Source organism: Populus nigra, chromosome 10 (assembly GCF_951802175.1).
Source record: "Populus nigra chromosome 10, ddPopNigr1.1, whole genome shotgun sequence".
NCBI classification, from domain to species: Eukaryota; Viridiplantae; Streptophyta; class Magnoliopsida; order Malpighiales; family Salicaceae; genus Populus; species Populus nigra.
The window spans coordinates 15,393,362-15,409,492 of record NC_084861.1 but is presented as its reverse complement, the minus strand read 5'-3'; the positions used below and the strand labels follow the sequence as shown (position 1 = coordinate 15,409,492).

The window sequence follows — 16,131 nt, the reverse complement described above, 5'->3', positions numbered from 1 at the left end:
GGTACTTATACTATAATTACTGGATATTCACAGTATAAAAGGGATAAATGCAAGGAGAGAAAATCTTTCTCATATGATTTATTTCTTTCTTTCTTGTTTCTCTTTCTGTCTCTTTTCTATCGGTCTCTTTCTTATATTATAAGTATCCACCACTCTCGGCTTGATTCTTAAAAAATTATCACTAAAATTGGCCCTTTGAGGAAGGTTTTACGTGGAATCAAACTCTTTATACACTTCTTAAGGGTTTCACGTGTAATAATTAAAATAGAAGTAATTCTCTTCAATTAATTACCATATATTTAAGAAAATTATTTTCACCTAAACTCTAATTCTTATTTTAGAAAACATCTATCAAATTAAGAGTAACTAAGTACGCTATATTTAGTAATGTGATGTAGGGAGTAGTTTTTAATTACCATATATTAATTAATTTTTTTTTAAAAAAAAAACAGTTTAAAAGAAAACTTAACCATAAAATCATACACCCTCTAAGTCAATCTTATAAAGCATTTTACACGTTTTTAATACAATTCAAGTTACAGCAAATGAATTGGTCGTATGTTTATGATATTAAATTGATTTTTAAAAAAAAATTCAATGATAGTTTTGATTTAAAAAAAAAAGTAAAAAATTTTAAATTTTTAAAAAATATAATGTCCCACCTTGCAACACACGTTGCAAAAACGTAGGCCATGGGTTACCTTGAATTTTCAATCTGTTAGTGGGACCCCTCAGTACTATCCCACAAGGCAATTCCCTTTCACTTCTCCTGTCACCGCCCGCCAGGTACGAATTAATTTACACCTGGTCTTAAATCTTAATAATAAATAAATAAAATTAGCGTACACGTATGTAATTAATGTCTGCTTTGATAAAATCCTTGGCTGTATTTCTGCATGCTTTAGGGGGACACTATGAGTTTTACTACATTCAGTGTATTTGTTAACAAATATTCATATATAATAAGATTTCTCTACATTTATTTTAAAAATATAAACGACAATGGATCGAGTCTAAATGTCGTCTAATTATAATACTGTAATGATTATATTTTAATTGTATAAGAAAAAAAATGCATGAAACAAACATATCATCTTGTATTTTTTGTTTTAAAGATATAGAATTTATTTTAAAACTATATCAAAAAATATTTTTTTTATATTTTTTCTTTGAATTAGATATTTTTTTTATTTTTATTTATTTATATTTTACAACATCGAATATGGTTAAAAATGTTAATAAATCAATTCTTTAACTGATTGGATTTTAAGTTTATTTACTAAAAATTACTAATTTAAATTTTATAAATTTTAAAACTATTAAAAATTTATATAATTATTAATTTCAAAACGTGTGATATTTAATAAAAATATAACTCTAATCTGACAATATAGTCACGTGTTTTACTTTTATTGATAGTCATTTTCTAAAAAGTTGTCATGTCCTTAAATGGGTCCTAACAATCGTCATTGAAGTATTCAACAATATTTGTATTTTTTAAATGAAGTTTGCACGTGAGGACTGAATTACCGAATAATTCATGTTAGAAATCTTGAATGATAGTGTAAGAAATAAATCTATCTATTAGACTAAGCTCTCGAATCAATCACTATCAATGGCTATGTTTTTATTTTAATCAATTTAATTTAGCCATATTAGAAATCTTGAATCATGTTCATGGATTGTTATTTATTTCTCTGCATGTATCAGACCAAATTATTAAGAAATTATAGTTATTGAAGATGTTTTAGCTTGATAAATTAATTACTTGGCTGTATGATTTAGTTGATTTAATCAAATATATTTATATTAAAACAAATAAAATAAAATTTAAAATAAAATAATAGATTTGAATCTCATTAATTTACCCAATCATCCAGTAAAAGTAGCCCTAATTAAATCAAGTGAGGCCTCAAATTGAGCCTAACAACTGCGGAAAAAACACTTAATTATATGGCAATATTAATGTATTGATTATAGATTTGGACTCCTGTGTATTCGAAGGTTTAATGGTGCTCTTAATTAATTATAAAATAAAACAGTGGAATCAAAACACTTTATTAATTACGTGAGGATGGTACGTACTAGTTATGGATGATCTGTACTCTAGCAATGCTCATCTTTAGTTAAATGGTAATCAAAACAAAGAATCTATTCCTCCTTTGACAGTAACCACGATCGAGTATATATTGATCGATGTTAATCCGATCATTAATCACTTTTTTCACGACGCCACATTCGTAGCTTTAGGGTTCAAGACATGCAAACGCTAGGGTATCCGTATTAGGTCATTTTACCATTTGAATATGGATTGATTTTTTATTAAAAAAACCAATTAAATTGAGTTTTATATATATAAAACCAAATAAAAAATTAGTTTAAACCGGGTAGTTTTGAATCGGTTTGATTTACTTATATTACGAGTAAAACCAACAAAAAAAACATGTTGAATTCTTAAAAAACACCTATTTTTAATGGACCAGTCTTGCTGCAAAATCAGAAAATTTTGATTAGAAATTTATAACGGTACGAGATTTATAACCAAAACTTAAAAAATTCATCAAACCAACTCTACACTAATAAAATATATATAAACATGCATCTAACTAGATAGTTAATTATTCTAAGAGATGAATATGGGAATACAAGAGAACAAAAATAGGACGAACTATTAACTTGTAAGGCTACTTAAAAAGAGCTTTTCAGCCATGGTTTCTTCCTTCTTTAGGTTAAATTATGGAAGGTTATTAAAGAATAGAATGATTTTCAAGAAAGTAACGAGAGTGAGAGAAAGAAGGGAGGGGGCCATGGCATCACATACTGCCTTGTCTTCACAGGAGGGGGGGGGGGGCGGTTTTCTAATCGAGACGAGAGACAGAGAAGGTGATGGCTGCTTTTAGGGTCAGAAGCAAATTTATCATCTATACCTGGTCAGTCCTATATTAATCATTTTAGTTAGGTTTGGTTGAATCAAATTTAGATTTTTTGAAACTACAATTATCAATTTTTTTCAGTTTTTCTAATCAGTTTCCTTAGTTTTCTCATAGTTTTCTCAATTTGATCAAACTTCAAGCTTGTTTGGGAACGCACTTACGGCTGCGTTCCTAAAAAATTTGATTTTTTTTTTACTAAAATTTAATATAGTTTATATGTTTTGGATCGTTTTGATGTGCTGATGTCAAAAATAATTTTTTTAAAAAAAAATTATTAACATATATTTTAGCATAAAAAATTATTTAAAAAACACCCGCAATCATTTCGCGAAACACGTTCTTCCTTCTCTCCCCAGTCCGTAGCACCTCCACTTTAATGAGGTTTATGCTTTAAAATCCCCCATTCCTCTGTTTCAATAGCTTTCAAAGGCCACACCAAAAAAAAAAAAAAACAAAAGATTCTACCTAGCAAGCCAACCCCGAGAAATATATATAATTCCCAGCTGCATCGATCGAGCGCCCAACTGTTTCTTGAAACACGAAAAATATTGTTTGAGACCGCCCACTATACCCAAGGGTTAAGCTTTTTCTCCAGCAGGTACTGAAACTGCCACGTCAAATGTAAATCTTCGCGTGATTGGTGAATAGCCAAGACTTTTATATAAATAAATGGAATTAATTAATGCTTCTCTTATTTTCAAATGATCTCGAGTCCAAAACTCTCACGCTTGAGATCATGCATGATCTCTTAGAAATAATTCTAATGGTTCTCGTTAAATAATTCCAAATTAAATCACAGTTAAAAAATCAAAATATCTTAGAATCAAATCAATAAAAAATAATTTAAATATAAAATCAACATATTTTAAATTTAATGTTTGCCCAGTAAAGTTTCCCCTGGGGGCAGAAGAAGAAAGCAAGTGATACGTACGAACAAAGCTTATTGGTCGGGGTGCTCGTGGCAGAATAAAAAAAAATCACTGTGACTGGACCCAAGGATTCCAAAAACTCTCCGCCCTTCCAAACAGCCAAAATATCAAAATCTTTTCTCCGTGATCGAATCTAGAGAAATTATATATAAATAAAATCCACATGGGAGATTTAATTAGTCCCGAGGCATGCTAAAAACAGCCAGCCCTTTTGAAAAAATAAAAAAAGACGAGGGACTGCACCTGCATGACTCCTTGTTTTTGTAGACTATTTTTATAAAAATATAATTAACAGAAAAGCGAAATATAATAATGGTCTCCCCAGAATGTTTCTGGCCATAGTCCACCTCATTTTTTTATTCCCCCGCTAATATATACATATTTACCGGTAATTTGTATACGCGTAGCTGCAAGTCGGATTATTTATTTTCTATATTTAAAAAAATATTGAGTTTAACAATATTATTAAATCTAATGAATCAATTTAATTTTAAGACCTATCAATCTGACTTCTTATCTATTTCGAGTTTCAAATTAAATCACGTAAGAACTGATTCAAAATAAATTATTTAATTTAATAGATTCAAAGACAACTTAGATAACTGGTAAAAATATTGCATTACTTTTAAAAAAACTTTAAGATGATAATTTTTTTTATTTTGAGACAATGCCGAATTGAATCAACCTCAGTCATCCTACGACCTGGGTCATGGACTTTGATGGGTTTAATAACTTTGTTATTTTTATAAATTATTTTTATTTAATTTTATGATAACATTAGATACTTTTAAAATTTAGCGTCAGCCATTAAAAAATATTTATTTGAGATTATAATAACCTTATATAGAAAATAAAAAAATAAATCATGAATTATATTTTTTAATCAATCAAATATTGAATAAGAGTGAAATAAAAAATAAAATATCATGTTTGATGAGTAAACTCACCAGACTTGTGAATTGGGTAACTGGGGTCAACACATTAAACCCACAAACTAGATAATAGACTCCATTGAAATTAATAATTTTTTTTTCCAAACTATTGTTTATTTAACTATATGGTAACAAAAATAGAGTAAAATTAAGTATCAAACCAATACAGAGATTTTTTTTAACACTATGATAACCTTGTAGAAAACAAAACTAAAAAAATTATGAAACTCGATTCTCAAATAATTTAACATCAAGAGATGAAATTGAAAAAAAATAAATTTATGCAAAAAAAAAATAAAATTAAACTCGTCATACACATCAACAGGCTCATAGACTTTCTAAAACTTAATAACATGTTTTTTTTCAAAACTATTTCATTAACTAAATGATAAAAAGAAAAATAGACGATCACATAACCTATTTCAATTAGAAAAAAGAAAAAGAAAAATTACCTCGTTAAACCCCCAAACAGAAGTAATTACAGTTATCTCGCCAAACTTGCAAATCAGGTTATTGACTCCACAAAGTTTAAAACCTAGTTTTTTAAAAAATTATTTTTTATTTAACCAAAATTTTTAAAAATAGACTATATCACGATACTGATATATTTTTATGATATCAACCCGATGCTAAGATATTTTTTTGATACTACAATAACCATATAAAGACAAATTAAAATAAATTATCTACTCTAAATCCACATAAACACATCATATAATGACTAAATTAAAAAAAATCAATAATCAAAGAAAAAAAAAGATCAAAATGAAAGGAAAAAAAACCTAACAATGTAGATTATTATTGTAATTCACGATGTTAACGGATGTAAGGAAATAATGATTTATAGTATATATAAATTTGAAGAGTCCCTTTTTTTTACATTTTAAATGTGTTTTTAAAGAAATTTGATTTTTTTTGAGAGATTATTTTTTTTCATGTTTTTATATATTTTTTTTATATGTTGATGTGTTAAGAATGAATTCTAAGAAAAAAATTATTTTTATATATTTAAAAAAAAACTTGAAAAAATAACTGTTAACACAATATCAAACTAACTATAATAAGCCTTAGCAATATTGAGATTGAATGGTATGTATATATAGTTATGATGAACTATATTTTTACTCTATGTGTTGGGTTTTTCCTATTTGAATTCATGAAATGAATAAAAAAAATAATTCTTTGAAATATTAGCACATATAGTATAAATATGAATGAAATATCTAACTCAATTAAAATCAACGAATTTCATTTCTATACACGGAAATTGTCTTGAAAAAAGAAAAGAAAAGAAAAAACTATCCAGTCAGGGTGGGACAAATAAGGGTTGCAGTGCTATATTAACCCCCAGCAATGCTTGAAATCTAATCCACACGATTAAAAGTGACTAAATATGCAGGAAGATGAAACGATACGGTAAAAAATCCACGCCCAGCTGCTTTGATTGTCGATTTATTATTCGTTAATAATAGACATTATGAAACCATTTAATACGGTAATTTTTTTTAAAAATAATTATATATTATATGGTTTAGAAAAATAAATTTTCTTTGGTGTTATATTAAATGAGAAAACAAATTTTCTTTTAAAATTGTGATTATTTAAAGCTTGTTTTCTATTTTTTTTAAATGAATCCTAGAAAATAATTAATAAAATAACACTAATTATTTTCCCTGTACCATAAATTTTTCCATCAACTTATTTTCACTAACTAAAAGAGAAATGGAAATAAATAGCAAAGACTTGTTTGACGGATCTGGGCTACCAATTTAGTGGTTGGAATTGCAAATAGGCCCAACGTGTCGCCCAGGCCCAGTTTTTCCGGACACATGATTTGGGTTTTGATTGGGCTCCGTCCATTAGAATTTTAAACACGAGGGCTGAGAGGCCTGTAAATTTAAACATGGCCATAACACATTACAATGCAAATCCTTTATTTCATTTTATATTTTTCGAAGTGCTCAGTTCACACGTCAATCGAACTAAGTTTTTTTTTTTAAAAAAAGTAATTTAGTATATTTTTTTAAAATGAAAATTAAACTGTAAATAAAGCTCTGACGTGGTAAATTATGAGTGTTAATAAATCTAATCTCAGTAGCATGTAAATAAAAACAAGAAGCCGATATAATTAATTAAAATAATAAATTAAATAAATTCTAATATAACTAGAAAATGGAAGAAGGAGGGGGGCAAGGCTTCATCTTGGCATGATCCGGCCATGGCCGACGGACCAATCCAAGAGGAAACTAGATTGTAAAACATGTTAGCTAAATCTCATCTTGATTTAATAATAATAAAATAATCATAACCATCTCTATTAAAAACCTTATTTAACCCTTGCAAACTCATTTCAAGAAAATCATCTTATGATTGACAACGAGCAACGAATTGCGAAAGAGACAAAGGTACGTTTGGTAACCAGTAGTGCCAGTAATATGTACGCTGACACTTCGGTACAGGTACCGGGTAGTGCCGGTAATGAAAGGACTGGAAAAATTGAAAGAATCGAGCACTCTCACGCGACACGTCAGGCATCGGACTTTTTTAATGCTCGTTTTTCGTAGTTGCTTTTCAATTCCCTGCTGGAAGGTGTTATTATTTTTTATTTAAAAATAAATTAAAATAATATTTTTTATTTTTTAAAAATTATTTTTAATATTACCATAACAAAATCATATGAAATATTAATTTAAAATAAAAAATAATTTTTTTTAATGTTTTTAATTTTTTTTAAAATACAAAAACAAATAATACTCAGGAATAATGACTCGTTACTCCATCAACAATCAACCTAGCATCTCCTGCCTTCCACGACTGTACAAGGCATGTGTTGCCATGGTATTTCCACGTCGATGGCCTGAAGTTATAGCAGAAAGAACCACGTAGTCGATGTGATGTGATAGATGATGCATCTATCCTTCTCGCTTCTTCGTGTGTTTTTAGTATTTTAATTAAAATTACATTAATATAAAAATCATTCAAGAACATATAAAAAAAAACAAATACTCGCTGATTTTAAGTAAAAAAAACCACTCACTGCAAAATTTAGTATTTTGCATGAGAGTTTCGGCTTTTGCATGTTAGGCAACGAAAGTTCATGCTTCTGCATAAATCACACACAAAACACTCACATTTAAAGCATCTCCAACTTCCCGGGTTCCACGCGAACAGCACTCACGTGTCCCCAGCATGTCAAATGACAGCATTGCCCTCATCCAGCAATCTAACATGTGAACCGTGTATTCTATTGACGCCTATAGATTCACCTAACTCCTTATAGTTCTAGGATTGAGTTTCCCTCCCTACCCCCCACTAAACATGATTTTATCTTATAAATATACTTTAAAATTTAAAAATTCAAGCTTATAGTTATTTGTTTTTTTTCTTGCCTTGTCAGAAGCTTGCTCCTTTTTTTTAAAAAAATTAAGAAACGAGTGTAGCTGTGTATGATCATTCAGCCATGATAAAGCAGGGTTGAAGCTTCAATAAGAACACTTTGTAGAACTTTATATGGTGTTATATACATTTTATTTTGCTTTTAAAATGTGTTTTTATCATTTTTTAATATATTTTTGTATCTATTTTCCTATAAATTCACCATGGTTGTTCCGATTTTTTTTTAAAATAACATAAAATGCAATTTTATTTTGTCAACTTCAATTTTTTCTAAAAAACAAAAGATTTTACGAATGAATAACTACCTAAACAAATTCTTTGCATGGTTCATTTAAAAAATACACGCGCAGAATTTGATAATATATACTTAATTATTATCAAGTATTGAAAAGCATATACCTTCAAAATTGTACCGTGGAACCCCACACAAATCTTCCTCTTTCTTTAAAGCGCTTCGCCGTCGGAAGGAAAGCTAAACGTACCCAACCTGCAAAAATTCTAGAGCTTTCTTTCTTTCTCATTGCAGCGCGCGATAAGTACGCAACAAGAACAGCCCTGATGGATGCGTAGGTTGAGAGAATTTGAGCGCAAATTAGCGAAAGCATCGCCAACAAGACTGTGATATGCTTGGTGTACTCTGCGCACGCCCCAAGCCTAACTGGATCCTCAACTCCCTCTTCACTCATTTCCACCATCAACACCACCACCACCAAAGTAACGACCGCCTTTCTTTACACCTCCCCCATTCCTTCACGGCGGCTCGCCGCCACCACTCTAGCTTTTGCAGCGCTGATTGCGGCGGCGGAGGAGCGGCGGCGATATGGCACGTCGTCCAGCCGGCGGATTGGCGGAGGAGGAGGGGGAGGAGGAGTGTGAGAGGGGAAGGTTCGTGGAACGTTGCGTGGGATGGGAGACCGGCGAGGTGGCTCCACCGGCCTGATTCGGCTTGGTTGTTGTTCGGCGTTTGTGCTTGCCTTGCTCCGGCGATTGAGTTATTTTGTGACGTGAATATCGAGGGAGGTGAAAATGTTGTCGCTGATGTTGATCATCAGGAGAAGGAGAGAATTGACGGTGGTGATTTGAATGCGAGTGCAGTGAATTCTGATGATGTGAAACAGGATAGCAGTAGCTCTACTGCTGGTTCTGATTATAAAGTCACAGGTCGGTTACAGTTTTTGCTATATGACAGTAACTGCAGACTTTGTTTATTGTTTTTTTTCTCCTTCTTTCTCTATGCTTTTTTAAAAGACACTCTCTTTTGGCGTGTTTGATAATTTTTGATGAGTAATGATGTGATTTTGTTTGATTGATGATTTGGGTAATTGGGTTTTGTTTCATTTTATTGACTGAATTTTTTTTGTGAAAAAAATATATATGAATTTTTTTTTGTGTGTGTGATAAATGACGGTATGATATTTAATATAACTGTAAAAAAAATAAAATTATATTGTTTCGTGAATTCATTGATTCTCACTTTTCATTTATTTTAAACAAATTCATTTGCTTGCATTGTTTAACGGATGCTGCTTTAAGTGTAATTTTCGAATTTTGATTTTTTTCTTCTTAAATCCCTGTGTTTGGTAGAGTGAAGTAAAGTATAAAGTTTTCACTTTTCTCTTAGTGTTGCTTAGTTTAATTGATAAAGTGATCTACAGAATCTTATTTATATTGCAATGATCTTTTTAGATATTTCTATTTAGAGCATATATATGTAAATTTGTGTTTTTAATTCATTAACGTTGTCGCTGTTTCTTAATGCTGTATGTGCACACATGCGTGTGATTGTGTTTGGATGGTAGAATCTAAAATGAGGGTGGTGCAGGGGTGCTGGCGGATGGCCGATGCCTGTTTAGAGCAATCGCTCATATGGCATGTTTGAGAAATGGAGAAGAGGCTCCTGATGAAAATCGTCAAAGAGAACTCGCAGATGAATTAAGAGCTCAAGTAAGTTTTAGTGTTTAGATTTACTGAGGTTTTAAGAAAACGGAGTTCGTTGAATTGTTTTTATGGTAGAATTCATTTGTTTAATTTTGAATATAGATTTTAGAAAGACAATAATCAACTGATTTTTTTTTTAATTTGTTTTTCGTATAGCTCTCTTTGGATGATGAGAGTTTGGATTATATGGGAGGAGAATGGGGGCACTTTTGAGACAAGTCCCATGTTTTCCATTGAATCTTTTGACTAGGCAGAACGGTCTAAATTCAACACTGTTTGACATTTTGTTTTTAAAAAATCTTTCTAGTCCTATAGAACTCGAGATTTCAAATATGGAAACTAGCTCAAATGGAATATCATAAAAAAAACTTGAAGCTGATTCACTATGTATGGACTTTCCAGATATGTTTGCGATCTTGTAATAATTCTCTTTAGTGTCTAATAATTTGCATTACCAAAATTTGTTGTAATAGGTTGTGGATGAGCTTTTAAAGAGGCGGGAAGAAACCGAATGGTAAGTTTGTGACCGTTTGATTTGCGAGCTCCTTCTGGTTAATCAATTAGCTGTAATGGTGCTTATTATTTGTTTTTGTTGTCATCAACTTAGGTTTATTGAAGGAGATTTTGATGCATATGTCAAGAGAATTCAACAACCTTATGTATGGGGTGGAGAACCTGAGTTGTTGATGGCTTCTCATGTTTTAAAGTGAGTTGGCATCTTTAATTACTAAATAGTTTATACATGCTGGCTCCCTTGCTGATCCTTCATGTTGACATGGCTCTTTACCTTTTCCTTTCACTTATGAACAGAAACAAAAGAATCAATTCCCTTTAGCATATATACCAAAAGTAGTTTTTGCGTCTCTTAAAAGGGCCTCAGGAGACAGCAAAATCCTTCTTTGCTTCAAAGTTGTGATTTTCCTGGAATCTGTCGTCTGCATACATGTTTGTGGGTGCACGCACTTGTGCCTGTTGATAGATTTTGTGTAGGAACAAGGCTTGGCTCTCACATTAACGGTGGGGCAGGACTGTACACTAATACCTCAGCCTTGTTATCGGTCCACTTTGTTGAAAAGGCCCCATTCAAAACTGAATGGTGTGCTAATAGGTGATGTCAAAGCAAACAGAATTTTTATACTCCAACCTAGCGTGCAAAATGCTCTCATCACTATAGCTGGACTTGCATGCTGATTTTGAATTCCGATTTCTTTATGTTTACTTACCTCTATGTTTGACACACCTTTTCTCTGAACTCAATGGCTCAGGACAATGATATCAGTGTTCATGAGAGATAGGACAACGGGTAATTTGGTAAACATAGCAAATTATGGTGAAGAGTACCGGAAAGATGAAGTCAATCCCATTAATGTGCTGTTTCATGGATATGGTCACTATGATATATTGGAGACAACCCCAGGTCAAAGTTTCAAGAAAGTGGACTTGTAGAAATTGATGTGTTTTTTTTTTTTTTTTTTACATGCTTTTGATCAATTCAATCGAAATAAGAGTCTATCTCAACTTCAATGGATTCTCTGTCGCAAGCTCAGTTTGAGCGACATAGTTGCAAACTTTTTGTAGGCTCCAGGATTTTTATGACTATTTTTGAATTATAGATCAATACAACAAGAAATTTTTCTAGGTATCTTTTGATGTGCTTTTCTTTGAACTTTTTTACCATAAAAGCTGCAGTTCTCCCCCGTCAATAGTATATTTGAGTCTCACCATTTCACTACTATGGTAGAATTTTTTTCGGCTTTGTAATTTCCAATCAAACGTGCTCAGTTGACAAATATGTTTTGAAACATAGAGAGGCAGTTTGGGATTTTTCCAAGCTACCCGAGTCTCCCTTCACTTTGTGCAGGTACCTACTATCAGAAAGCGATTTTCTATGATTTTCTGTGTAAGCATTTTTCTCTGCTTTCCCTGACAGTTTGTGCTGTAATATGGAATTAAATTGTATTTTATTTATTGATTGAAAATGTCATTAAATTAAGGCTTGCTTCGGCGTGGCTCTCATAAATGTCTCTTGTAGACACGATCGCGTATGATCTTTCGTCAGCATCCATTAGTTGGGGTAGCAGTTATCCCATCTTTGTATGCATGCTGATGCCTTCAGAACTTTGCCCTTGGTGTGGTGTTGGCCACGGTCAGTCTGTTCGGTTTTCTCCGCTGGAATATCTCTTCTCGGCACTATATTAATGCTCTTAGGTTGCCAGAAAATTACATTGAGGTCTGTTACTCTTCTCCCATTTCCTGAAATAACCTTTAATTGTTAATGACGTTATCATACAAAAATATAATATTAAAGTAAGATGGTTGACCGGATTCTTGGCGGATCCTTCAATGTTGTACTCGATCAGGAGCTAGGCCGGAATGATTTCTACAAAACTGGAAGTTTGAAATGCTCAGACAGTTTTGAAGTCAGGTATTTTCAGCTTATTTCTACTTTGTACACTTTTGGGGTTTATGTTCATCGGAAAGATAGCATGAAAAAATTTCATGGAAGAGATTGAGAGTGAAAATAGCCAATTTTTCCATACATACAAAATGGATGTCACCTCACTATTCATCGCAGTGTCAAGCAGAGTCCCTGGTTCATAAACTTATCTTTATTTTAGAGCCATCATTCTTTTTCCTTGGTTGATCGAAATTATTGCTTCGGCTGGGTGGGTTTACCATGAAGAGACTGATGGGAGTACATTTCTAGGCCTGGAAAAGGCAGGCGTGAGGCACGGTGGATGAAGTTAAGAACAGATTCGAGATCCAACCAAGAATGGCTCCATGAAAAAGAGAAAAAAGTCACTGTTCGCAGAGAATTTTTTGTTGGTTTAGGATGCCAAAAACCTGACACTGGTGTTTCCCCTTCAACATGTTGGGTTTCTATCCAAGGTTTCATCATTCGAGCAGATGAAAACATAACCAGCGAAACAAGTTATTGCCATTGACAATATTTTTGCACATACAATCACTGCGCAAATGCATTGGCTCAGTGGAGAAAGAACGCCGAGGACACAGTATTGAATTATAAATAAAAAGAAAGACAAATTCAAACGAAATGGCAAAAGAAAAAGTACAGGCGAGTTAATAGCTCACAGCTTTTTAATGAGAAGATTCACTCCATGTTCAGGTTCTATAAGCAACCTAAGAGCTGGGGCGTGAATGTATTTGGGTGATATAGTGAAGGAGAAATTGGAAACGATAGTTGCGATTAGGATTTTGAGTTCTGCCATGGCAAAATGCTGTCCGAGACATGTCCGTGGCCCAACACCAAAGGGCATGTAAACATGAGGATGCTTGCAGGCGCCACTGACCCCATTGGCAAACCTCTCAGGATTGAACTTGTCAGCGTCAGATCCCCATATTTCAGGGTCTTGGTGTAGGGTTACAATCAAGGTCCAAACGTTGACACCCTTGGGCACAAAAATGTCTCCAAATTTCATGTCCTGTAACGCCTCCCTGGATATCACACAAACTGGAGGGTAGAGGCGCAGAGATTCATGAATCACCATCGTCAACTGCAATCAATCAAGTTACTTAGTCAATTTGATGATGTTGCAACAGTTTAAGTAACCAGAGAGATGACTCAATCGAAAGGGCTAGCATAGAAGACAGCACTCACTGTTTTCATCTTGCGAACCATGTCAGCATCAGGCATTTGCCCCCCACAGACCTCAAGCACCTCGGCTCGAACTCTATCTTGCCATTCAGGATTTGATCCCAAAAGCATCATTGTCCATGTTGCAGTGACGGAAGTTGTTTCATAGCCAGCCAAGTATATGTTCTTGCAATTGTCAACAACGAAACGGTCCATTTCAGCTTGGCTGGACTCACTATCCTTGGCTCCTTTCAGGATTATTTCTAACAGGTCCTTTGATGTTTGTTCCTTTTCTTCCTTCACTTCCTTCAAAATTAAAGCACGCACTTCTTTCTCTAATCTCCAAACTTCTCTGTTGCTCTTAGTTGGTAGAGCCCTGAAAAATCACAAAGTTAACCCTTGCTCTTAAGTACTAAACTTTTTGATAAATTTCAATATAAAAAACTGAAGCTGTAAAGCTGTGTACCTCAAAATGGGAATCCCAGAAGACAAAGCTTTCTTTGACATGGCTCCTTGAAGAGCTCTAAGCTTGAGAAATATCTCTTCTCCTTTGGCATAATTACTCCCAAAACATGCTTTTGAAATCACATCTCCAGAGAAGCTTCTCATGTCTTCATCAACGTTGATGTCCACAACTCCTCCCTCACTTTCAATCCTTTTAGTCCACGAATCAACTACTATATTCGAGGATTCAACCATGATGCTCATGAAATTCTACAAAAGTTGGACCATTGTTAAAATAGCAAGAAATTGTAGATGTGTGTGTGTGCATGTCTGAGCGCGCGCGCTCATGGGATGCCAATGATTGAAGCACATTTTACCTTGACATTCTCCATGTAAAATTCAGGAGCAAGGATCTTTCTCTGATGTGCCCATATTGCACCATTTGAGGTCAGAATACCTTGGCCAAGCAGAGGACCGCGCTCTTTTACTTGGTAAGAAGGCTTCCCCAAGTCCAAGGAAGTGCAGATGCTGATTTCCTTCACCGCATCAGGATGGTTCATATGCAATATCTGTATGTTCCCAAGCGAGAACATGAATGTTGAACCTGAAAAATGAAAGTAATTAGACTCTCTTCAATTGAAATGATATGATTTCAACATAATTAAACATGGTGTGTTGGAGTTAAAAATGAGAGATTTAAGAGTTGATCTATACCATATTTCTTGCTCCATTGCTCGAAGAATGAGAAGGGAGTGTTGGAAGAATTATGACTTATCACTTGTTCTCCTTCCCATGATGCTTTTGAGACCTTAGATCGTGCCTTCTTAATGTCCCGTATGTTTCCAAGCAAAAATGCAGGCGGGGGACCTCGGATACCTTGCTTTCGTAGCTTCGAACGAAGCCTTTCTGGCTTGAATATTAGAGCATCACACACCCGTATGACAATGCTGACAAGGCCGATAAGAGCAACGGCACCTGTGACCTTGGGCAGCAGCGGCAGCAGCAGCAGCAGCTCCATGTTTTGTTCCCCCGTCTTCCTAACTGCAACCGTGCAAGTACTTTTCTCCCTGATGCAAGCTTACTTATACATTTAGTTGCCTTGGACTTCTCACATATCAAGCTATATATTCCAGATTAGAATAATCTGAAAGAAGAGTCCTAATTAGCAACGTAGTTATGAAATTCTAGTCTTTTTTGGATTATGAATTTGAACTTGAGCTGTGTATACCTCAGAGAGGCACAAGAGAGAATATTGCCAATAAGACAACAATAGGAATTACCCAGCATAAAACGTTGTGGCCTTTTGGATTGATAAGGAGGCTACTTGGCTCCTCGGTTGGTTTGTCCTGGACCTCAGGATGATCACCGCCTAAAAGCCTATGGCGAATACAAGCGCTATCTTCCGAAAGATCATCATGTGATATCTATTTTGGTTTAATTTTTTTTAAAATATATTAAAATAATATTTTTTAATTTTTAAAAATTATTTTTGATACTAATAAATAAAAAACATCAATTTTTTGCACTTAGTAATATTCAATATTCCAAATATCGGACGTTATGTTTTTGGCATCTGTCTAAAGGTGCCTTATGCTGTCGGTATGTAATCATGTTCTTTCTGGATTTTTGCTAAGTTGGTATAAACCCTCCTTTTTTTTTTCTTTTTTATTTTTGAGAACATGCAATTGCAGAAGCTCCTTGGGTGCTGTGAACCTTCATCAATAATGGTAAAGTAAATATTCACAGCGATTTATAAGAACTAAGATTAATGATGAGAGGATGAGGAAATTTTATATATATATATATATGCACGTCCATGCCAAATGCATATTGAAGCTTTGCAGGAAGGGATGATGATGCCGCGATGTTTTGTATGCTAGCCTTTTCAATGCTTCTGTTTTGACGAAAATGACGAATTTGTACAAAAACTCTTTAATTAATTAAATATAAACTAAAAGACATTA

The 16,131-nt window shown here is 33.2% G+C and overlaps 2 protein-coding genes across 2 annotated transcripts; one reads left to right on the top strand and one right to left on the bottom strand.

Moving 5' to 3' along the window:
• Positions 1 to 8,579: 8,579 nt before the first annotated feature.
• LOC133705625 (uncharacterized) lies at positions 8,580 to 11,770 on the top strand. The gene is made up of 5 exons (XM_062130927.1): positions 8,580 to 9,351; positions 10,013 to 10,134; positions 10,602 to 10,642; positions 10,736 to 10,834; positions 11,394 to 11,770. Exons 1-5 carry the CDS (start codon positions 8,814 to 8,816, stop codon positions 11,572 to 11,574), a joined length of 981 nt encoding a protein of 326 aa, XP_061986911.1. The 5' UTR covers positions 8,580 to 8,813; the 3' UTR covers positions 11,575 to 11,770.
• A 1,274-nt stretch (positions 11,771 to 13,044) lies between these two features.
• Positions 13,045 to 15,527, bottom strand: LOC133705624 (cytochrome P450 714C2-like). Its single transcript, XM_062130925.1, has 5 exons — positions 14,882 to 15,527; positions 14,545 to 14,771; positions 14,190 to 14,437; positions 13,748 to 14,099; positions 13,045 to 13,643 (listed from the first exon to the last, which is right to left on the bottom strand). The coding sequence occupies exons 1-5, from the start codon at positions 15,183 to 15,185 to the stop codon at positions 13,218 to 13,220; spliced, it is 1,557 nt and encodes a 518-aa protein (XP_061986909.1). The 5' UTR covers positions 15,186 to 15,527; the 3' UTR covers positions 13,045 to 13,217.
• Positions 15,528 to 16,131: the final 604 nt, after the last annotated feature.

What these genes read in the sequence shown, in the direction of transcription:
- LOC133705625 (XM_062130927.1), top strand. Translation starts at nt 8,814, where the DNA reads ATGCTTGGTGTACTCTGCGCACGCCCCAAGCCTAACTGGATCCTCAAC. An exon ending in AGGCGGGAAGAAACCGAATG is followed by an intron (nt 10,643 to 10,735) that starts GTAAGTTTGTGA and finishes TCATCAACTTAG; the next exon opens with GTTTATTGAAGGAGATTTTG. An exon ending in ATGGCTTCTCATGTTTTAAA is followed by an intron (nt 10,835 to 11,393) that starts GTGAGTTGGCAT and finishes TCAATGGCTCAG; the next exon opens with GACAATGATATCAGTGTTCA.
- LOC133705624 (XM_062130925.1), bottom strand. Translation starts at nt 15,185, where the DNA reads ATGGAGCTGCTGCTGCTGCTGCCGCTGCTGCCCAAGGTCACAGGTGCC. An exon ending in TCTGGGATTCCCATTTTGAG is followed by an intron (nt 14,100 to 14,189) that starts GTACACAGCTTT and finishes GTGATTTTTCAG; the next exon opens with GGCTCTACCAACTAAGAGCA. An exon ending in TGGTTCGCAAGATGAAAACA is followed by an intron (nt 13,644 to 13,747) that starts GTGAGTGCTGTC and finishes GATTGATTGCAG; the next exon opens with TTGACGATGGTGATTCATGA.